The following is a 25,072-nucleotide window of genomic DNA, read 5'->3' as shown; positions in this document are numbered from 1 at the left end:
CAGATATATCAGTTGTAATACTACATTTACCATTAACAACTGTATAACAGTAAGATTCTCACCTTGCATATCTGTTACAAGCAAGCTGCCGCTGGTTTTTTCATACACCCAGTGCTGAAACGTGCAACATTTCTGGCCAGCTTCCGAGTCTCTTCTCATGAAATTTATTTCTTTCCCATCCCTAACAGAGTATTTCACAAATTCACCAATCAGTTCTTCTTCCACTGTTGCATAAGGGATGTTATTCTTGGGCCGATGAATAAGGAAAATAGGAATAATTCTGAAAGCAGAGCCAGTGGAAAAAAAACATACAGAATGAACACTTATGTTCTCAGAGAGAATGTTAGAAAACATATTTTGCGGACCTAATAAGTGAGAACTTGGAATATATTCAGTGTGTTAATGGAGAAACATGCTTCCCTAACTTCATGTGCCCCATCCAGCATGGCCAGTAATTAGGAAAACATTGAGAATGACAGTATAAAACATAGTACCGCTTTATAAAACCATAGTAAGGCCACACCTGAAATATAGCATCCAGTTTTGGTCACCACGTTACAAAAAAGATGTTGAGACTTTACAGAGAAGAGCAACTTTACAGAGAAGAGCAACTTGGATGATTAAAAGCCTGAAGGCTAAAAATATGAAGAACGATTGCAGGAACTGGGTATGGCTTGTCTAGAGAAAAGAAGGACTAAGTGACATGATAGCAGTATTCCAGTATTTGAGGGGCTGCTGCAAAGAAGAGGGGGGGGTCAACCTATTTTCCAAAGTATCAGAAAGCAAGACAAGAAACAATGGATGGAACTAATCAAAGAGAGAAGCAACCTGGAATTAAGGAGAAACTTCCTTAACAATTAACCAATGGAACAGCTTGTCTTCAGAAATTGTGGGTGCTTCATCATTCTTTAAGAAGAGACTGGACAGCCACTTCTCTCAAATTATATAGTGTCCTGCTTGAGCAGGGAGTTGGACTAGAAGACCTCCAAAGTCCCTTCAAGCTCTATTCTGATTGATTGATTGATTAATTGATTGCATAGTGGATACTCCTCTATACTAAATGCTGCACTGGGATTTGTTAAGCAGGGAAGGAAGCATTGAGTAGAAACAACACATCAAAAGAGGAAGAGGAAGAAGAAGAGAAGGGGGGAAGGGAAGGGAACACTGATTGATGTACATTTTCACCACACTATGCATCACTGTTTTTTTCTGGATGGTATGAGATGTTGAACATTTGGACCTTTACTTGAAAGGTATTAATTCAGTTCCAAAAAAATGGAAAAGGATCATATCACTGCTAGGCCTGGGACAGGGGTAGGCAATCTTGGCTCTTTTATGACTCGTGGACTTCAACTCTCAGAATTCCTGAGCTAGCTGGGTCAGGAATTCTGGGAGTTGAAGTCCACGAGTCATAAAAGAGCCAAGGTTGCCTACCCTTGGCCTCGGACATCAAGGAGCCAACACTGTAAACATTTGCTAGCCCTTGTATGTTGTGTGTTCATATAGAAAATTCTTCACATATATAAAGGCAGTGATAGCGATGTGTACATACTGTAAGACTCATAAGGCAATTCCATCATTAGTCCCAGTTCAAGCACAATGTGTTTTGATGAGCTGCTTATGTTTTTCTTTTAATCCTTCTTGTTGTGTCCTGAGCCTGCAAAGGCAGGCTCGGGACGTTGCAATGGTCCCGGTTGCAAGCTGCCCGGGACCAGACTGAGTGGCGCCGGCTTCGTGCGCATGCACGAGGCGCGGAAGCACGCCAGAATGTTACCTTTTTGCCCGGGGATTCTATTAAAGGAGTCAGAGAGGCCTGCGAGCCTCAGAGCTGTGACGGAGAGAGAACTACTGAAATAAAAGGCTGTTGGAATTACAGAATGTGCTCTATTCATTCGCCGTTGACTCGAGGACTCAACACTTCCAATATACAGTATTAATTCTGTTTTTAACTCCACATTTTCAGTTTGTTTGAACTATAACTGCTTAAGAATAAACTAGACGTCTCTGTGGAGAGCAGCTAACCCATGTTAGTTTCAACGTCCTTCCTTATCTAACAGTAAAGCTTCTTCTAAATGGCATCCATCATGCAATGCTTCTATGAATTTTTCCAGGAAGTTGTAAAAATCTACTCACTCGGGTACTTCTCCAAAGCCTTCGAGAGGTTGTGTTTCGGCAGCATATATCTTGGCATATTCTCTTGCAGTGTTCTGAACATAACATTCCTAGGTGGAAGAAAAGCCATGAAAAAAGAGTATTTTTATTTTATTTTTTAAAATAAAATTCCCCTCTGTGAAGGGACTCTGTGCAACTTGCTATATCATAAATAACAGAATAAAACAATTATAGGACTAGAACATTAAAACATCAAACATTTAAAGGTAAAACATTAAAATTAGTATTAAAACAGATAAAAAGCCAATGGGTAGATAAAGTAGAGGTGACATCTTTACAGCCACCTCCAAAATCCTAAAGGAGGTCAACCCTGAGCATTGTTTGGAAGGACAGATACTGAAGCCGAAGCTCCAATACTTTGGTCACCAAATTAGAAGAGAGGACTCCCTGGAAAAGACCCTGATGTTGGGGAAGATGGAAGGCAAAAGGAGAAGGGGATAGCAATGGATGAGATGGTTAGTGTCATTGACACAGTGGGCAGTGGAGGGGGGGGACTGTGCTATGGTCCATGGGGTTATGAAGAGCTGGACATGACTTAGTAACTGAACAACAACACCTCCAAAATCAAACGCCTCCATTGGGCCCCAAGCTACTTGGCAAAGAGTTAATTAGTTTTAATGTATAAACACCAGCTTATTTCTGGAATACCACTGTCCAAGAATCAAAACAGGCAAGACGGTGTTCAAGCATAAGTGAATCCCTTCCACTTTGTACATACAGCTGTGGTGGCTTACAGTGGTTAGAATGCAGTACTGCAGGCTACTTTTGCTGACTGCCAGCTGACTGCAGTTTGGCAGTTCAATTCCCACTGGCTCAAGGTTGACTCAGCCTTCCATCCTTCCAAGGTCAGTAAAATGAGAGCCCAAATTGTTGGGGACAATATGCTGACTCTGTAAACCCCTTGGAGAGCGCTGTAAAGCACTACGAAGCAGTACATAAATCTAAGTGCTATTGCTATTTCTAGATATGAAGGAAATATGTACAAAGAGGTGTAGCTTTATCACAATGACCATGTTTTGACCCATCCCTCCCCCGGATATCAATGTTCTGATCACTTCAATTATAAGGGGCTTGCTTCTGTATGCACTTACCTGTAGCGCCAATTTGTAATTTTTTTCCACAAGTTCATTGTTATTCTTGGTCCCATATACAATGGCATTGTGCACTTTCAAAACACAGGGGTGACCTGGGCTGAGCGGAGGCACCAAGCCTTGCAACACTTTGCTTCGGAAAGCTTTTCTATGCACCCCTTCCCCGAAATGTAATTCTTCCGTTGTAATCCTTCCATGCTGACTTTTACTCAAGTAACTATCACAAATGAAGTCTTCTTTGAACATCAGCTGTAAGAATTCTATCTCTTCCAAGCCTGTTAAATGAGTAAATAAACGTATTAATCCAAAGGAAGGAAAACCCTCCAGTGTTTGTATTGATTGCAACATGCAGGCAAATGAAGGAGGAAAAAACATTGTCATACATCCTTTCTGTTGTGGGTATCTACATTTTTATCTTTTTTTCCTTAGCACTAAAACATAATTATAATAAAGTAGAATAATCTGTATTGGCTTTGTTGCTATCACCATATCTTCTGTTTCATCTCTATTCTGAATACAGAATAACAGAACTGGAAGGGACCTTGAAGATCTTTTAATCCAACCCCCTGCTTAGGCAGGAAATCCTATATCATTTCAGATGAATGGTTGTCCAATCTCTTCTTAAAAACCTCCAGTGTTGGAGCACTCACAACTTCTGAAGGCAAGCTGTTCCACTGATTAATTGTTCTCACTGTAAGGAAATTTCTTCTTCGTTCTAGTTGCTTCTCTCTTTGGTTGGTTTCCATCCATTGTTTCTTGTCCTGCCTTCAGGTGCTTTGGAGAATAGCTTGACTCCCTCTTCTTTGTGGCAGCCCCTGAGATATTGGAACACTGCTATCATGTATCATGTCTCCTCCTCCTCCTCCTCCTCCTCCTCTTCTCCTCCTCCTCCTCCTCCTCCTCCTCCTCCTCCTCCTCTTCTTCCTTCTCATCCTCCTCCTCCTCCTTCCTCTCTCTCTCTTTTTCTCTCTCTTCCTCTCTCTCTCTGATATTTCTTTAATATTGCAATGATTCTCAAACTTTTTGAAAATGCATAATTGAAGCTCAAAAAGTTTGTGCTTTCTGATCACTGAAAAAAGTCTAAAAAAAACCTCCTAACAACTAAAACCCATTCTTAAGGACTGTTCGTATGGCTCTGTTACTACTTTTCTCTTGTGACAGCATATTGTTTTCCATAAATGGGCAGTTCTGTAGCTGAACCCATGTACCAATGGAAATAGGTTTGTTACTGAGGCCAGAATCTAATACGGAAGATCATTGAAATTGGTGGAACCTATTTCTGAATTGGGATGCCTAAGATTGCACTGTGATTAGCAGGAACATATGTGCATGAAAACTATCTGCAAACATGTTGACAATTATGTAGAAAGGAAATCTGTTAGGCTTTTCATGTTCATTGTTAAAGAGATACTTAACGGTAATCACTCAAAATAGATAATTATGCAATTACCTGAAATGATGTGGATTGATCAATGGAGCCCTTAATAAGTTGGGATTATTCTACCATAACACTTTTTTTCTGGGATTAGAGTAGTTCTTATTTCTTCTTATTTTATATTCCAATGAATAAGTCACACCACAAATCTTACAATAAAGTAATAGAAACAATAGCCTTCCATCAGTTGAGTGAAAGTAAAACTATCCATTGCACTCAGGTTATCCCCAAAATGTGAAAACAATTTATAACGAATCACATTTTTTATTATATTTCCTAGATCTATTTAGTTGTAGATCTTTTACCCATGGCTCTTTTCAATAATTACTGATTTACTTTGCAGTAAGTTAACTTTTCAGAGGTGCCTCTGATATGTCAAAAATGTCAAGATGGCAGTACAGCCATGGAATCAAAGCCCCACTATTTTATTGTATGCAGCACATGTGCAACACGTTTAAAAAAAGGATGGAGCTTTGATTGCATGGTCATGGTCATCAAGTTGACTTTTTGACCTCCCATATGGCCATCCTTTACCCTTCTCTGACCTGGATGTTGACTTTCACCTCCCATATCCCCAAGCACCATAAACAATGGTCATACTGGAGGAAGTCGGGAGAATTGTAATCCACTCTATCAGAAGGCCATGTGGGTGGGATGCAGACATGATTAAGTTTCTGCATACATCAAGAGATCTTTGGAAGAACTTACAGTTTTTATTTCTATCCTGCATGAAAATTGCATCTTTCATGCATCCTAAGAAACCAACTATGTATTAATTACATTGCTGTTCTGGTCAATAGTTATAGCTTTCTGGACAGCTTGTAGATAAATAAATTCACTAAATCAGTGTTTCCCAAACTTGACAATTTTAAGGCATGAGGACTTCAACTCCCAGAATTCCACAGCCAGCAATGCTGGCTGTGGAATTCTGGGAGTTGAAGTCCACATGCCTTAAAATTGTCAAGTTTGGGAAACACTGCACTAAATAAATGTGTGAAAATATTTATTATATTAAGAAGAATACCAATTTCTAGTTTCTCATATGCTATGATACTTCCTCTTATGTATTCATGGGTGGCAACCTGCATAGATCCTTTTTCAGGGACCCAGAATCTTCTCTGAACATCTCTCTGAAATGTGAAAGGGCACTGGCCAAAATTCCTCATATTTTGAGTCAAGGACATCTAGAAAGTTGTAGAATAAATCTTTTCAAAAAACATATCATTTCTACCCCCCATGACTCCTTGCTTTTGAGAACTTGAAAGTGACCATAATCAATTGTGATTATTACTTACAATTATCTCATTGTGCTAAAAGAGTTATCTTCTCTTTAATTTACATATTATTGCTACACCAAATTCCCTTTTAACAGCACTCAACATGGATCACATCTCAAGACCGAAAGTACACAAGGAAATATTTGCTGTTAGTAAATGAAAAGCCATGCACCTGTTTTAAAAGGAATGGAACAATTAATCCTACTTCTTAAGGAGTCAGGACAAATCACCATTTGGTTGATTGAATGAGCAAAAGTTGAGTAACACATTATGTATGGCATGGACAAAACCTGTTGGCCAAAACATTATCTATGTTTAGCACAGACACTGCAGTGGACATACCGATGTGATTAAAGAATCAGTAACGTATGAGGAAAACTTTTCATAATATAATTCTTTGCCTATTTCTTTGGACAGATAGATTAAAATGCAATTCATCAGTTTTTGAACTATTATAAAATATGTTGGCACATTTTGACCATATTCTGTAGACATCCAAGGAGGACTCAAAAGTTGGTAGGTAAAGAACTATCTTTTCCTATGCCTATTTCTGTAGGAATACATGGGTGTTTGCTCACCAGATCTGTGACCATATGGATCAAGCCAAAATGTAAAGTGACTAGATTCAGCATAAAATCTGGATCTCGAGTCTTAATTATTTTCATACAGGGTTTCCTCCTCCTCCTCCTCCTCCTCCTCCTCCTCAAAAAGGCAGGTTTGGTAAAAGTTTTCTATCTCTTACTCTTGATCTTTGGTAGATGCTAAGAGCAACAAGATTTAAGGTAGCATAGAAAGAGAATAAATTATCTCTCACTCCTATGGAGATGGTCACATTGCTAGAGAAGTCACAATTTAGTTGGAGAGAGAATCACTATACCCAAATCAATAAGTATAACATTTTCTCTTCTATTTCAGGAGCATGGAATTATTTGTCAAAGAAATAAACCTTTGGGAGATGTTTCTTCTTCCCTCTGGAGCTTAATATATGAGACTTCAACAAATTCTATAAAACCAGCAGCTTCCAGAGACTAGAGAGATGTAATCATCCTACAGTAGTTTAAAGTAGCCAATAGAATAATAGAATCTTAAATTTGGAAGGGACCATTGGAGTCTTCTAGGTCAGGGGTAGGCAACCTTGGCTCTTTTATGACTTGTGGACTTCAACTCCCAGAATTCCTGAGCCAGCATGGCTCAGCTTGGAAACCTCTCCCTTTCCCCTCAGCATGGCTGGCTCAGGAATTCTGGGAGTTGAAGTCCATAAGTCATAAAAGAGCCAAGGTTGCCCACCCCTGTTCTAGGCCAATTTCCAATGTGGATATAGGAAATGGGCACATCTGGCCTCATCAACAACCACATCAAGACCACTACTTTAAAACTAGAAGACAAAGAATAATGTTTAGGCTGCTCCTTGGTGGATAAGGATAAGATGAAGCAGGTGTGTCCTTAGAGTTTGGTCAAAACAATCAAGACGGTGGCTGTGATGGGGCAATCAGAGTTAATTTTTTCAATGATGCACATTGAAAATAAGTGGAGCTTTGTACCATGATGGTTACCATCTTGATCCTTTTTACTATACCCTGAGGATACCTTTGAGAAGAAAGCAGTGGCATGGACATGGAATTAAAAAAAAAGGTTCCTGAGAAATATTCATGCTCTACTTTGGGACACATGAGCCTGAGCCTATAATGTTTGCATTAGCACTGGGGTTTGCAAAGGACAGATGTTCAAGCACTAAGGAAACTACAGGCAGTCTTTGACTTACAACAGTTCATATTGTGACTGTTCAAAGTTATAACACCACTGAAAAAAGTGACTTATGACTGTTTTTGACATGACCGTTGCAATATCTCTCACATGGATGTTGATGGTCATCTGATCAAAATTCAGATACTTAGCAACTGACTCATATTGATGATGGTTGCTGTGTCCCGGGGTCATGTGATCACCCTTTGCAACCTTCTGATAAGCAAAGTCAATGGGGAAGCCAGGTTCACTTAACACAGTGTTTCTCAACCTTGACAATTTTAAAGCATGTGGACTTCAACTCCCAGAATTCCACAGCCAGCAGTGCTGGCTGTGGAATTCTGGGAGTTGAAGTCCACATGCTTTAAAATTGTCAAGGTTGAGAAACACTGAGTCTTAACAACTGTGTTACTAACTTAGCAAACTGCAATGATTCACTTAACAACTGTGGCCAGAAAGGTGATAAAATGAGGCCAAACTCACTTGACAAATGTCTCAGTTAACAATGGAAATTTGGGGCTCAGTTGTAGTCGTAAGTCAAGGACTACCTGTATTATCAAGGTTCAGCCCCCCTTTTCAACGAAATGTCTAAAAGGCTGTTTCATGGCAAAAAGGGTTTTCTGACCTTGTAAGCTAAACCAACAGTTATTTCAAGTGATTGAGGCATCATCCTTTGGTTTTAATTATTAAAAATATTACATGCTCTTTTTTTTAAGAATGACGTCAAACAGTAGGATTAGAGACCTTATCTTTAGAATCAATTTGCTCAGTGTGGAAAGGCAGATCAGATCCTCAGCAGATTCTCACGTAGATCTTATCTTATTCCATACCATTTTTCTTGTTCCAGAATGGAAATCATTAAATATTTTAGAGTGAAACCTTGACGCATCTTAGGTTCATTTTCTCAAGAATTACACAAAATCAACAATCTGATTATGATTTTGCATAATTCTGCAAAAGTTTGTATAGAAAAAAACCATCATTATTTTACCTTCCACATCCTGAAGACTGGACAGATGTTCCAAAACTGTAGAAAGATGAAAAGAAATGTACTCAGAATATAGGCTACACTTCATTAATTACAGTTGTGTGTTATGTTTAAGGAACAATTCATCACATGTTACCTTCAGAGGTCAGGTTAAATTCTGAAGTTGCTTTTCCATATATATTCTTCAGGCAGCAGTGATACAGGCCTTGGTCTTTTTTCCCAGCTTGAACTATTGCCAAAGAAACTGGAAGGTCATCTTTTGCACTAGAAAATACATCAACATTTGAAAATTCACATTAAAAAAAAAAAAGACAACTTCCTTAATTTTTCAGAGGTGCATGTCTTGTAGATCAGCAGTCCCCAACCTTTGTGACTTGGCAGCCCAGCTGGGGGGGGGGAGGAAACTGGGCCACATGAGCACTTGCATGAGTGGTGGGCTGGCGCATGCACACACAGTGCTTGCACGAGCAGTGGGTGGGCGGGGCAGTGTGCGAGAGTGCCCAATGGCCCACTGCTCCTGCAAGCTCCAGCCAGCCATTCATACAGCTCAGTTCCAAATAGGCCACAGCCCGGTAGTGAGCCATGACCCGGAGGTTGAGGACCCCTGTTTTAGATCAGAAAAGTGTCTCCCTTCCCCTTTATTTTATTAACAGGTAATCCCTGTCTTCCAACCAGTCACTTAGCAACTGTTCAAAGTTATGGTGGACCCTCAGAAAGGAGTTATGACTTGGATTTGGAGCTCTGACATCTGCCAGCTCCTCTGCGGTCATATTATCACATGTGGGATGCTCCGTAACCAGTCTGAATTTATGGCTGTTTGCACTGCCCCACAGTTATGTGACCATGATTTATGATTATTTTTACCAAAAACTGGCATTTACCAAACCCTAACAGTTCCACAGCTTGTACCAGCCTAGTTTGAATAAGGGCAATTTAACACACCAGTAAATTCTCTAAAAACCACTCTATTAACTACATTTTTCTATTTTCTTACAGATCAGGTATTCTATGAAGAACAGTTACAGGAACTAGATATGACTCTAGTCTAATGATTAGAAGGACTAGGGGTGACATGATAGCAGTCTTTCAATATCACAGGGGTCGCTACAAAGAAGAGGGAATCAACCAACTCTCCAAAGCACCTGAAGGCAGGACAAGAAGCAACGGATGGAAACTAATCAAGGAGAGAATCAACGTAGAACTAAGGAGAAATTTCCTGACAGTTATAACAATTAATCAATGGAAAGATTTGCCTTCGGAAGTTGTGGGTGCTCCCTCACTGGAGGTTTTTATGAAGAGATTGGACAATCATGAAATGGTTTAGGGCAATGATGGCGAACCTTTTAGAGACTGAGTGCCCAAAAACCGCTTCGCCCCTGCCCCGCCCTGCCTCTCCTGCCTGTAGGGCCACCCACCACCTCCACGCCCTGCCACAGCAGATCACCCAGGCAACCCAGCAGCATCATGGTGGCCATTCCCTCTGTCCGCGCCCTGCAGCATCATCTGTACACAATGGAGCATGAGGGCGGAGTCTTGTCCCCACTGCCCGGCTGCCATGTTCTTGGCTGCGCTGCTCTGCGCAGGCTGCGCCCGGGGCAACTCTCCTCTGGGGGGGCTGCTGGTGAGGAGGGGGCTATGGGGGTGGCGGGGCTGGGGCGATGGTGTGCGTGCCCACAGAGAAGGCTCTGAGTGCCGCCTCTGGGTTCGCCACCACTGGTTTAAGGTCTCCTGTGTGAGCAGGGGAAGGGATGGACCAGAAGACCTCTAAGGTGCCTTACAACTCTATTGTTCTAATCTGTTCTATAAACCCTGACATGATTATTAACTTCTTTTGGATTAAATGTAATCTTCCTATGGAGAACCAGTCTGAGACCTGAAAATATCACATGAATGAACAGACACAGTAATATGGCTGGCATTAGAATTTGTAAGAATTAAATCAGGTTTAGGTTAATAAATATTGAAAATATAAGGCAGGTTGCCTAATATCTTCTTGTCCTAACATCCTGCAATTTACAATCTGCAACCACAGATGCCCTTACTTGCTGGTTGTTTAGCAAGAGAAAAGGCATTACAAAGTCAACATACATACTGTAAGAATTATAGATAAAATATACCCCTCCCCCCATCTTTCCTTTCCCAAAAACCTCTGCAAAACATGTTAATATAATTATCTTACCTTCTGTGAACTCGAGCAAGAAGCTTAGAATCTTTTGTCCAGATAATGGTGGAATCCGAATGAATTTCTCCAAACTGGCAACATAATTTGATATTTCCAGAAAAATCAGGAAACAGTTCTGCGTGGGTTTTCCTCAGCAGTTTGGGTGCTGAATTTTTTTTTTTTAAAAAAAATGATGAGTTATTTATTTATTTATTTATTTTATGAGACTTATATACCGCTTTAAGTGCAACACTCTCTAAGCGGTGTACACCAGTAAGCAATGTATATATATATATATTTACATTGCCCCCAACAATCTGGGTCCTCAGTTTACCTATCTCGGAAGGATGGAAGGCTGAGTCAACCTTGAGCCGGTGAGATTTGAACCACTGACCTGCTGAACACAGTCAGCTAAAGTGGCCTGCAGTACTGCACTCTAACTCCTGCACCACCTCGGCTCTATTTGGGATGAACATATGTACGGTAGCATTTGAAGATTAATTTGCATAATATATACTGTATGGTTTGGACAAAATTCAACAGCTGTTGATAAAAACAGGATCGCCAATATGATCTCCAACGTCCGATAACGGATATGGCATAAGAAGAAGAAGATGACATGGATCGGCTGATTGAACTATTGCTCTGGGTATACATATTTATTCCTTAACAATATATTGAATATAAAGACCACATAGATATTTTGGAGTGTTCTTTTTAATTCAGAAGAAATAAAATCAGGCATATCACCCTTGAGCAACCTTGTCTATTCTCTTGCTAGCCTTGTCTACTCTCTTGCAATTGTGTCCAACACAGCTAGAGGATACCATGTTGTGAAGAAGATTGACCTAGTGTTTCTCAAATTGTGAACTTTAAGGTGTTTGGACTTCAACTGCTAGAATTTTGCGAGGTTGGCTGCCATGGCTGACTGGGGAATTCTGGGAACTAAAGTCCATACATCTTAAAGTTCATAAGGTTGGGAAATTCTGACCTAAGCCAGGGATAGGCAACCTTGGCTCTTTTATGACTCATGGACTTCAACTCCCAGAATTCCTGAGCCAGAATTCTGAGAGTTGAAGTCCCCAAGTCATAAAAGAGCCAAGGTTGCCGATCCCTGATAGATAAGACTATTAAAATTGTTCCCTTTAAAATTGTTGAGGCTCACAGATAGAAAACCAAGTTCAGAATGCATGTTCCACATCCAAATTCTCACTAGCACTGTTTGCAATGAAGCTGTGGCCTCTGCAGACTAATGAACCTATCACACTCTCATTGTCAGTTTAGATCTCATTTAACTCTGAGCCCCATGCTTGTATTTTTTTAATTCAAAAAAGAGCATGTTTGTACAACCAGGTGGAGATTCTAGTTACTGCATAACTGATCAGTGGAGAACTGTTTTGCTGAGATAATGAAAGCATACTTGGGATAGTTGATCAACAAATGGCAACTCCTACATCAAAGGTAGATTTTTAAGAATAGATCCTAGAGCTCCTCCACAAATAGCCACTGAATTGTAATTTTAACATGACAAATGGAAGGAGACATTAAATACAAAGGAACAAAAGTGTATAAATGTGTTTTGAATTCCAAGTTTCTAATTTAAAATGCCCATTATGAGTTTAGATTAGTCCTCCACATGCCCAACAGCTATTTTAATTATTTGGGGAGTATTTTGATCTCGAAGTAAAGCATTCCAAACTAGAAAAAAAGCTGTTTTAAATTCAAATCACTTCCACAACTAGGCTGTTTTGACCTTGAAACAACTTTTTTTTCCAAGTTTCAGATAAGGTGTTCTGAATTTAAAATGTTTTGCATTCCACTAATGAGGACAAATCATATTAACTGAGATAATAAATTCAAGTTAATTACTTTAAAAACAGCTCATTCTAGAGCATAGCTTATGATCCACTGCTAAAGGGCCCTTGGTGCCCCCAAAATTGCATCTCAGTGTCTCATTGATTAAATAATTTGGGATTTAGAACAGTTCATGCCTTAGAGAGTAAAGTATAGAATACCAAGGAGACAAACTCAGAATCCGAATTGGGCATCTTTACTTAAAATATTTTCAGAAAACAGCAACTTCTGCCAGAAATCTAGGGGAATTGTCACAGGGAACTACTGTTGATAAAAAGATTACTGACAAAAAAACCCCACCTCATTTTCTAGACATACCTTTGTTGTCCTTTTTGCATAGTATTTTCTGTTCTTCCATCTTCTCTTCCCTTGGAGTTAAATCAGTCTCAGTTCTCCAGCTAGCATCGTTACAGATATTTTCCTTTGTTTTAAGACATGGTTTTTTGGACATCTTAGGCATCAGGTTGTTTATTATTTCATGCCCGTTCTTTATGGCATCAGCACTTTTGTGAGGTGACAATGGCTTGGAGATTTCAGAAGCTTCTAGTGATATTGTCCTCTCATTTCCTAACACAGAAACATCTCCCTCATTTGCTCCTAATGTGCATGGCTGAGTTTGGACCTGTGGTAATGCTTTTTCAGAATCACAGTTGTCCTCAGAAGCACAAGGCAAAGGCCTCTCTAAAATCCCCATTCCACACTCAGATGAATTTTCCCTCTTACCCTCTGTGAAGGCTCTGCTTTGATCGGGGTCAGTGGTTGTAACTGTACATCCAGTCTCTAATCTTCCTACCAGAACAGCAGCTTGCTCATTGCAAAATTCCATGAATGGAGGCATACATTCTGAGTAATCATGCCAAGAGTAGGTTGGTTCTGAATCAAGGAGTGCCCTCATGTAAGGCTCTACTTCAACTTCCTTCAGGTCATCATCAACCAGCTTTTCAGTTTCCTTGGTGTTCATTTCATCTGGCATAATTTTGCTCTGACTTTGTCTTTCCATTTTTTGATACTCACCCTGACTCACTGTAACAGGATGTTCTGAACCAAGTAGGGCTCTCATATAAGGTTCTGTTTCAGCTTCCTCAAAATCAGGTGCCACAAGCAGGTCATTTTCTTTCTCTGACTGTATTATTTCTTCTATCTCTTTGTACTTATCTTGCCATGATGTCATTGTCTTTGAATCCACGCTACTGTCCATTTCAGATGGGATGGATTCAGTTTCTCCAACATGCTCAGATAGCACCAGTTTATCTGCACTGTAACTTTCTGATGCTCTTTTCATGTTAGCTATATCCTGACTATGCTTTGTTATATTGCCTGTCCTACCATTCCGAGTCTTTTGGCCTATGCCATAATCCTCAGTGCTGGTAATAGTTGAAGACTGCATAGCATTTGAACCTGCTGATGTATTCATTTCAAATGGAGAGCATGCCAGATCCAAGCCTAAGCTTTTCATGCTCTCATTCAAATGTTTTGCAGGAGCAGATTTTTTCTCCGATACTAATTGTTGGGAATTGTGTGGTGGCAACTTTGAGACATGTTGGGAGTCTAGAAGAGTTGGTTCCAGACTTGCAACACAGTCTGTGCACTTTTGGCTTGCATTAGTTTTAACACTTTTGTTAATTTCTAACAGCACCTCAGTGAAAAATCTAACTTTGTATGATGCTGTGAATATGGGTCTCAATGCATCTTTTTCTATACTGTTATCTTGGCTCATTTTCTCTAATGCTTGCCAATCATTTTTAGGCTCAGTAGTCATTGGTGAATTAGACTCCGGAACGTGATAGATGTGATTCTGTGCATCAGGTACAGCCTTAAAATCTCTACTGTTACTCTTATTGTGATAAATACCACAACTCCTGTCTCTTTTTGCATTTGATTTTGACTTACTTTCTCTTCCCTGATTTTCTTGCTTGGCATTTCTATTGATTGCCACAACAGAAGTATGTTCTCTACTTATTAATGGAGCCATAATTTTCCCACAGAAATTTCTAGATGAATCCTCTGTCAATGGACAGTCATTTATTCTAGACTGACTTACAGGACTTTGATGTTCTTTCAAAGGTATCTTGTTAGCTCGCTTTGCTATGTGGCCACTTTTCCAATTAATATTCTGTTCAGTATAAGGGAACTGGCCAAGATGATTAGGAAGCTGTTTTAATAAAAATTCTTGGCTAGGTTCTAAAGGTTTGTCTGGAACAACTCCAAATCTACATGGAGGTTCTTGTTCACAACACTGGAAAGCCTTTTCAATCAATACTCTGCCTTCATGATATACACACCTCTGAATGGATCCATGGTGATCATGCTGGGCTCCACACTGCTTATTTGGACATTTTCCCTTTTGGAGATTGCTCCTTATAAAGTAAACATGTGGCTTTTCTCTTTTATCTTGAAAAACAGAGCACAGATCTGTGTAATCTGATTCTACGGGTACTGTCATGGAATTGACCTTGGATGTATGGCTATATGCTTCATCTGCTTTTAGCAAGCTAAAATCAATTAGGCCTTCCATTTCTGTTGTCAATTCTGAGACATGCTGATTATCTTCTGTTAAATTTTCTGGCACATGCTGCCTACCACTTACATCTGCAGTAATGTCCAGTCCTCCGACCTCCTTGGCACTAGCAGTCTCAGCTGATATATTCTTAACCTCCTTGCTGGTGCAACTGAAATCATCATCCCAGTGGTCATTCTCATAAAGAAGTCTCTGGGAGAGCTCACACATTGTTGATAAATCAGCATCTCTGTCCTTAAGTTCTGCAGATTCCAGGATGCTCTGGAAATTTTCTTTGGATTGATGTTGAGTCCTAGGAATGTCATGGAGTATTTTTATTTTGTTGAGTTCATCGGGTTTTCCTGCACATTCCTTTTCCATTTGTACATCAAGCATGGACAGTGGAACATCACATAAGGCATTGGGGCAACCACAACTTGCCCTGTTATCCACCGCTGTGAGATTAGGAGCTTGATTCCAGCCTGGCTTCTGCTCTTCAGCCTCATGAGTTCCACCACTTCCATCAAGAGCTACAGCATTTTCCAAAGTAAGGTTGCCCATCTGAAATCCAGTTTTCCCATAGACCTTTGGCAAAGCAGAATTTTCAGCAGCCCCATGAGCAGGTGTGAAAACAAGTCTCTCATCCAGTGTAGGATCTGTTATAAACAGTTCTTGATCATTGCTGATTGATGCTGATGTTTCAGTATTGATTTCTTGTTGCTCTGTCTAGAAAAAAACAGAATAAAAACAAAGAATGAAGAAGGCACATAAAAAATTCAGTATTAGGCTAATTGACAAGTAAGCCAATAACAGTAAAAAATATAATGTTGAATTATAAAGGTATATTGCTCTACTTACCTCCAGGGATGACTCATGAGCTTATTGTCTAAAAATATTCTTATAAAGATTGATGTTAGGTAAGGCATTAAGGCTTGGTGCAAAACCTATTTAATTTTAACAGCATTTATCTTATACCCTGTTGCATTGAAGCTCTGCAGCTTTTCAACATGTTGAAATAAAAGTTAAGTGCTTTAGCAATCTTTTCCCAAATAGGATAACTTTAATCCCATGAAGAATCTTTCCAATTGAATTATAAGCATGTTTAACTCTGACTAACTCATTCCCAATCTTCTATGATCTTAATCCTAGCCATGCTGAAAGTAAAAAATACTTTGAAAATACATAATATCAGAGCACGTATTTGAGTCAATCTTTTTTGAATAATTACTGCATCTACACATAAGAACCAGTGGAGCAGTAGATTCATTCAGCTAATCTAGCCAGCCTTGGCTGATCTTGAAAAATTAAGTAGAGTTGGACTCAATGAGGAATTCATCAAGAGGCATTAGGGCTGTAGATTAAATTAGAAAGTTGAGGAACCATGTCAAGAGAAGAAAATGGCAAACCAGTCTACTGTTGCTAAGAAAACTACATGAACATGTCTATGAAGCCAATGGCCACTTGAGTTCCACTCAAAGAAGTCTTCTTGACCTGAGGTTGAGCACAAACAACAGGATATTTTATTTAATTATTATTTCAGTGTCAAGGCCAACCAACTCTGGGCAGCTTACAAATAATAAAATAAAATATATTAAGTAAACCAAAGGAGCTCAACCACCATTCTAGCTCAGGGTATGGGTGGATAACTAGGTTTCAGTTTGGGGGAAGTCAAAAGTGTGGGAGCAGTATGGATTTCTAGGCATATGTTATGCTACAGGGCAGGAGCTCTAACTGAAATGGTACACTTTCTAGGTCCCACAAGATGACACCGCTTAATTGACAGGACCTGGTATCTGCCCACTCTAGTTGATCTCACCCAACGGGCCTAAAGGTAGGGAGACAGGTGGTCCCTTGTGAATCCAGCCCCTATGCCATGAAGGGCTTTAGATGCCAACATTTTGAAAGCCAGCTGGCAACCAGTGCAGCTCATGAAACAGTGAGGACACACACATACCATAATGTACCCATCAATGCCTATGGCATTGCATTCTAGGCCAGCTGTAGCTTTTTAGTAGTCTGTAGAGCAACTCAACATAGAGCACATTTTAGTAATCCATTTGAGAAGGACCATATCATGAGTGCATGTCTGAAGATTTCCCCAGTGTTCACATCCAATTTTTAGCTTCCAAGAATGAAATGCTCAGCCTGGTTAATCAAAACAGTCCTTATATTCTTTTTGTGTGCCGAAGATTTATTAATACCCAGCTTAATCCTGGTCATTCTGCCCACTGAAGAAAGCCTTAAAGTTTTCCAGCAATTTATCAGAGAAAGGAGAGTTCTATGCTATGCATATCTTATTATATTTTCTATATTTTATTTTTTCACATAGGCTAAATTTGAAATCTATCAATAAAAACTTATTGGCTTTGATTAAAATAAAGAGGAGTCTTAACTTCCTATTTACTTCTGAAAACATTTCTCTAATTTTAAAATACACTCCAAAAACAGAAGGTGTAGCCTCAAGTTATTTATTCAAATATAGTATATATTATATTAATGATGATGGCCTCATTTAAAATTATTAAATTTAGGGCAGTTTGTTAAGTACATAATGTAATAGATTCTCTCTCTCTCTCTCTCTCTCTCTCTCTCTCTCTCTCTCTCTCTCTCTGTCTCTCTCTCTCTCTCCCTCCCTCCCTCCCTCCCTCTCTTTCTCGCTCACACGCACACAAACACATAATCACTATTTCAATTTTCCTTAATGCAAAAGTTTTTTCACAGAGAAAAAAAATGATATTTTTATATATAATGATCTTCTATATATATAATGATATATATTTCTCTCAAGAAAACATATTTTGAGAACATATTCTCTTCATTTTATAATCTACAAAACTGTACGCCATGATAAAAGTGTTAGCCTTTAAGATGCCATATGATTCTTATTTTTGCAACAACACAGGTTAATTAGACTACCTCTCTACAGTCAAAGTTCAGTGTTAACTTTCTGCAAAAGTCAGCTTCATTTCTGGTTGCTTAGTGCAACCTCTACTTATATTCTGCTTAACCTTTTAGTAAATGCTTTGGAATCTTGCTAACATCATCTGATCAGTCTGCCTACTCTGCAGGTGATCGCAGAGTGGAAAACGAAAACGGGCAGTTCAAACTCAATCCCCCACTGAGCACTGAGCATGCTTGATATGATTTGCAAGCATATTACACAGGAGCACATTTATATTGCAGGCCTTCGCTCTGGGTCAATCCTTCCTAATCCAGCAATTTCCTTTATTTCCCTTTATGTAGGTTGTACATTATTTCAAGCTCTTTTTGCAAAGCAGCCTCTGGCAAAAGTTGGCAATGTTAAAACTGGCTTTAACCTACTGTAAAATTAAATACCTTCAAAATCAAACAGCATTGATTATATTTAATTACCAAGATTTATTCAAATTTATGTAATAATTTTCTACTTAGTGAAAAAAATTACAATTGTCAGGCACTTTGACATCTACCTGAACCAAAACTAATTTTTTTTTCCAAATATAATCTTAAGAGTCTTTTATATCGAGACAAGAGATAGGGCTACAAGAATTCCAGCAACTTAATTATTTCTCATCTGAAAATCAATATATGACCATACAGGTAATCCTTCACTTATGACCACAATCAAGCTGGAAGTGGATATGTCTAGTTTAATGAAGAGAAAGACAAGGGGGGACATGATAGCAGTGTTCCAGTATCTCAGGGGCTGCCACAAAGAAGAGGGAATCAAGCTATTCTCCAAAGCACCTGAAGGCGGGACAAGAAGCAACGGACGGAAACTAATCAAGGAGAGAAGCAACCTAGAACTAAGGAGAAACTTCCTGACAGTTAGAACAATTAACCAGTGGAACAACCTGCCTCCAGAAGCGGTGAATGCTCCAACACTGGAAGTTTTTAAGAAAAAACTGGACAGCCATTTGTCCGAAATGGTATAGGGTTTCCTGCCTGAGCAAGAGGTTGGACCAGATGACCTGCAAGGTCCCTTCCAACTTTATTATTATTATTATTACAACATTTCTGTTGCTAAGTGAGAAAGTTGTTAAGTTAATTTTGCCTCATTTTATGACCTTTCTTGCCACAGTTAGTAAGTGAATCACTGCAGTTGTTGCGTTAGTAATATGGTTGTTAAGTGAATTTGGCATCCCTATTCACCTGTCAGAAGGTCACAGAAGGGGATCACATGATCCCAGGATACTGCAATCATCATAAATATGAGCCAGGCATCTGAATTTTGATCACGTGATGCTGCAACAATCATAAATGTGAAAAAAGGCCATAAGTCGTTTTTTTTTCAGTGCCTTTGTAACTTTAGCCACTAAACGAACGAACATTAAGTCAAAGACTACATGTACTGTATATTGGAGCGTTGATATTCTCTTTTTCCCGACAGCTGTTTTCCTTGAACCAATGAAATGAAGAGTAGCTGCACTGATATTGTAATACAGGAGACTGTATTTATACATCTCCCAAATCTTTATCACCCTGAGAACTGAGCATTTCAGTGTATTAATCCAATTTCAGAAAAGATTTTGAGGCTGCATCTAAGTCTTTCTTTGGATTTCCATGCTACATAACATCCTGGAATCATTAATTGTACATCCCCTATCAGCTATATGCCAATTTCTTGGCCCAGAATTTGAGCTGAATTGGTTTGCTTTTAGGATGACATTTGAATATATCTGCCACTGAGCGAGGTTTTCATTTGTTTCATACACAGGTAGCCCTGTGAGCCCCAAATTTCTGTGACTAAATGAGACATCTGTTAAGTGAATTTTGCCCCATTTTATGACCTTCGTGTTCCTAAAGTTAGAAACATGGTTATTAAGTGAATCTGGCTTCTCCATTGATTTTGCTTGTCAGAAGGTCTCAAAAGCGTGATCATCTGATCCTGGGACACAGCAACCATCATAAATATGAACCAGTTGTCAAGTGTCTGAATTTTGATCATGTGACCAGTGGGAGGCTGCAATGGTCTTAAGTGTGAAAAATAGTCATAAGTCACTTTTTTCAGTGATGTTGTAACTTTGAACGGTCACTAAATGAACTATTGTAAGTGAAGACTATCTGTACAGATGTTTTTGAATCCCCAAAATGCATATGTACAGTTTTACTGGAAAAAGAACTAAGTAGAACTTATTTCTGATTTCCCCCCTATTTTCCAATTCCATCAAAATTTCCATCCTCCTACAGCTTTATAAATAAAACACTAGGAACTCATCTGCAATTCCTCTTCCAGCTAGCTATTTCTGTTTGATTGCAAAAAGGAATCAAAAGACTTTTAAACTTTAGCATAGTCAGAGTCCAGGGAAAAATAGCCTATCCCATTACCTCTTAATCATGTTTGAAACCTGCCCTTTCTGGGATGCGAATGTTTGTGACGTGACCTTCACCATCCTTGAAACCTGTTGAAAACTCACAGTGATCATCCAGAATTAATTTTGAAGACCTATCTATTGGGAACTTGAATTAATCACTGTAACAACTTCTTGTGGTTTAATGAAGAGAAGGAAGAGGGGGGACATGATAGCAGTGTTCCAATATCTCAGGGGCTGCCACAGAGAAGAGGGAGTCAACCTGAAGGCAGGACAAGAAGCAACGGATGAAAACTAATCAAGGAGAGAAGCAACTTAGAACTAAGGAGAAACTTCCTGACAGTTAGAACAATTAATTGGTGGAACAACCTGCCTCCAGAAGCAGTGAATGCTCCAACACTGGAAGTTTTTAAGAAGAGACTGGACAGCCATTTGTCTGAAATGGTATAGGGTTTCCTGCCTGAGCAGGGGGTTGGACTAGATGACCTCCAAGGTGGCTTCCAACTTTGATGACCTTTTTACAACCTTCTGACAAGCAAAGTGAATGGGAAAGCCAGATTCACTTAACAACTGGGCTACTAACTTATCAACGGCAACGATTCACTTAACAACCGTGGCAAGAAAGGTCGTAAAATGAGGCAAAACTCACTTATCAACTGTCTCACTGAACAACAGAAATGTTTGGCTCAACTGTGATCGTAATTCGAGGACCGGCTGTATGGTGGAAGTTCTCTTCAAAATGTCCTTGGAACATGAGGTCAAGTTCATTTGCCTGCCCTTTGTCCCATTTCACTTTCTCTTTAATATTATAGTGCAACCATCAGCTTTGCAGTGTCATCAATATAATCTGATTAAATACAGTGAGGGCAAGTGAGGCCATGGAGGGTGAAGGGAAAGAAAGAAATGAGGTCCAAAAGTAAATTCAAAAACGAAACAGAACAGACCTAGAGGCCTATCATGCTGGGGACAGGCAAGGTATATAAAGGGTAGAAATGAAATAAGAAATAAAGGTAGACCTTGATATACAAGCATTTGTATAGTGATCGTTGAAAGTGAAAAAAGTGACTTATGACTGTTTTTCACACTTACGACCGCTGCAGCATCCCCACAGTCAACGTGATCAAAATTCGGCCGCTTAGCAACAGGCTCATATTTATGACGGTTGCAGAGTCCAGGGATCATGTGATCACCTTTTGACGAGCAAAGTCAAAGGGGAAGCCAGATTCACTTAACAACCATGTTACTAACTTAACTGCAGCGATTCACTTAACAACTGTAGCAAGAAAGGTTGTAAAATGGGGCAAAACTGACTGTCTCACTTCGCAACAGAAATTTGCGGCTCAATTGTGGTCGTAAATCAAGGACTACCTCTACTATAAATCAAGGGAATACAATCTGAAATAAGAGAAAACCTAAGAAATATTGTATAGCTCAATCTATCATGCCCTTCGTTCTACTTTTTCATGCATGTCTACCTTTATACATTTTCATCATGTCCATTCTTTAAACTTCTCAGCTCTTGGGTTTTGAGCATCTCAACTCCATCCACAATATTCTTGATCTTCTCCTTCCACTCAGCCCACTCACTCTTCTCTCATTTCTTCTGCAGTTCTCAGACTTCAGTTTAATATACTCCTTTTGTGCTATTTACTCAAATTTTTCAGTTCACATCCTTTCAGCACCCATTCCCTTTATTGTTCTACTACACATATGTGAAGTACTCTACTCCCATTCTGCATTCAGCTTACATCCATATACTAACTGGGCACTTAGTAAATGTAAGTAAATAAATAGGTACCACTTTGATGGGAAGGTAACAACGTGGCATGTGACCAGGAAAATGTCTTTGGAGAACGCTGGCTCCCTTGGCCAAGAAACAGCCCAGACACAACTAGACAGGGAAAACTCTACTGTAACTAACTGACTCTAACTCTGATCAGCCAATTCTTAAACATCATCCAAAGTCAGATAAGTGCTTCTCTTTTCTGAAATGCTGAATTTTCTGTTGATCTCTTACCCATGCCTAATCAGAACCACTTCTATTTATTTTATGAAAATTAACTAAATTTCACTAGGGAGGCTTTAGTTTAGCTTTACTGAAAAGCAGATCCCAACATTGTCCATAAAACTTGATTGAGAGCCTGTGTGAAGCCTTAATAAAATTTGGATTAGTTTTAATTTTCTCATTGATTTTTCCAGTTAGAATGAATCACATGGAATTGATGCACAGTGCAGCATGTTTTTTATTCTTTCCATTTTTGCTAGTATCTATTTGCACTGGATCTGATATTTGCATGGGTTGGCTCTTTAACATTTATTTGTTTATTTGATTAATATTAATTAATGTATTGATTATTAATTAATAAATTAGGAGATGAGTTTTCTCATGTTCAGAAATTGGTTAGATCATTGTACTGTATTTGTATTTGTTTCTATTTAAAATATTTTCCTACAATAGTTTAAAGCATCAGCTGTAATATCCAAATATAAATACAGCATGATGGCTGAAATTCAAGAATGACATTAATAGGAGTGTCTGATCCCAGTTGGTAGGTCAACGTACATCGGTGTAGTTAACTTACTAAAGGTGTAGAAGGACAGCAGATTGCAGAAGGTAAAACAAACATATAAAGTGAAAGCACTATAACTAGAATTAATTTCTGATAACATTGACTCATGGAAATTCCTATTTCCAGAGCTGGAAGAAATTGGTATTAGAGAACAGCTGGTTCCACAGCTGCCAAAATGGAAGAGACTGCGGGAAGAGAAGGGAAAAGGGAAGGGACCAAAGCAAAGAGGAAAGGAGAGAAGAGGACTCTAAGAACTGTACTCTGTCCTTAGTCCAGGTAGTCCTCAACTTACAACCTCAACTGAACCCAAAATTTCCATTGGTAAACAGGAGAGTTCATGAGTTTTATCCCATTTTATGACATTTCTTGAGACAGTTGTTAAGTGAACGACTGCAGTTATTAAGTTACTAACACAGTTGTAAAGTGAATCGGTTTTCCCCATTGATTTTGCTTGTCAGAGGTCTCAAATGACCCTGACACACTGCAACTATCATAAATACATGGAGTTGCCAAGCATCCCAAATTTTTGATCACATGACCATGGGGATGCTGCAAAGGTCCTAAGTGTGAAAAACAGTCTTAAGTCGCTTTTTTCAGTGCTGTTGTAACTTTGGTCAGTAAACAAATAGTTTACGGACCCTTTGGAAGACTTCTGGAGGAACTTCAAAGACTGTTCCTGGTTACTTGGATGTAGGTGTATGCTGACAGACAATGAAGACAGTTCTTTTGTTTAGCAACGTCCAAAGTTATAATGGCAGTGAAACAACTCACCTATAACCTGTCCTCACACTTATATCACTATCACTGCAGCATCCTTGCAGTCATACGAACAAAATTCAGGCCCTTCCCAGCTGGCATGGATTTCTGATGGTTGCAGGGTCACCATTTGTGATTTTCCAAGTCAACTTCCAATAAGCAAAGTAAATTGGGGAAGCCAGATTCACTTCAGTACACCACTTGCTTCCCTTAACGACTTCATTGACTCGCTTAAGGACCATGGCAAAAAAAGGTCATAAAATCAGGCAGAACTCATTTAACATTTGCCTCGCTTAGCAATAGAAGTTCTGGTCCCAGTTGTGATCATAAGCTGAGGACTACCTGAATACTTGATAGCCAAATCTGGCCCTAGATTCTGCCTCGGTTTACCTTCCCAATATAAGCAATCAAGTCGGAAGATCATTTAAAGGCATGTTGACTCAGCTTTCCATCCTTCCAAGGTCAGTAAAATGAGGACCCAGATTGTCGGGAGCAATAGGCTGACTCTGTAAACCGCTTAGAGAGGCTGTAAAGCACTGTGAAGTGGTATATAAGTCTAAGTGCTATTGCTATTAGGGTACCTTGAAAAATTGGGATATCTCTATGAATAGGGAGATCCCCAAGACCCATTTTACATTCCCTTTTATAGTTAACACAACCAGGAAAAAGGAAAAAGGAAAGTTAGTTGGAAAAGATAAGAATAACCCCTCCTTGCACAGCAAATCAATTACAAAGCCAATTACAAAGCCAATTGCCAGTTGACACTAAGAAACTTTTTCTTATCAGGAGAAAGTATCCAGATATCCTTCTGTAAATTATCTTTTTAGTTTAGGAAAGCTATCTAATCAATCCATACAAACATAGGATAAAAGTTTTCCCACATTACAATCTATAATGAAGCTGATCATTATTTTAAATGAGAGAAAATAAGTCAAATTAAAATACAAAATAACTATGTTAGTTAACAAATTACAAAATCCATGTCATGTGCCCCTCATACTCCAAAATTATTTAAATTAATCATATGCAGAATTAAACATCCAGATCAGTCTGAATTTATTCCCAGACAAAATATATCTAACTCTATCATACTTCATTTCTGCAAAGAGAATTTAGTTTCATTTATCTGATCTTCTCAAGCTTTTAATTGACTAGAAAAAGTATTCATTTACAAAAATATAAACTCGGCTCTAGAATTCATGTACTGGAGAATTTAAATAAGCTATTCAATAATAAT

At 39.0% G+C, this 25,072-nt stretch overlaps 1 protein-coding gene across 2 annotated transcripts in view; it reads right to left on the bottom strand.

Moving 5' to 3' along the window:
• The window catches only part of ALPK2 (alpha kinase 2), an 84,519-nt gene that overhangs the window by 10,798 nt on the left and 48,649 nt on the right, over positions 1-25,072 (bottom strand). The window contains exons 4-10 of one of the 2 annotated variants that reach the window (XM_039358093.1): positions 13,040-15,944; positions 10,886-11,033; positions 8,843-8,970; positions 8,710-8,745; positions 3,264-3,538; positions 2,134-2,222; positions 63-280 (exon numbers count right to left, since the gene is read on the bottom strand). In XM_039358093.1, coding sequence (XP_039214027.1) covers positions 63-280; positions 2,134-2,222; positions 3,264-3,538; positions 8,710-8,745; positions 8,843-8,970; positions 10,886-11,033; positions 13,040-15,944 — 3,799 coding nt within the window. Of the gene's footprint in view, positions 1-62; positions 281-2,133; positions 2,223-3,263; positions 3,539-6,146; positions 6,266-8,709; positions 8,746-8,842; positions 8,971-10,885; positions 11,034-13,039; positions 15,945-25,072 lie in introns of those variants that run through there. The other variant, XM_039358094.1, reaches the window with a different exon arrangement.

This window comes from Crotalus tigris, unplaced genomic scaffold (assembly GCF_016545835.1).
Source record: "Crotalus tigris isolate CLP2741 ecotype Arizona unplaced genomic scaffold, ASM1654583v1 scf7180000018975.1359446, whole genome shotgun sequence".
Lineage (NCBI taxonomy): Eukaryota > Metazoa > Chordata > Lepidosauria > Squamata > Viperidae > Crotalus > Crotalus tigris.
This window is presented reverse-complemented; position numbering and strand designations above follow the sequence as displayed.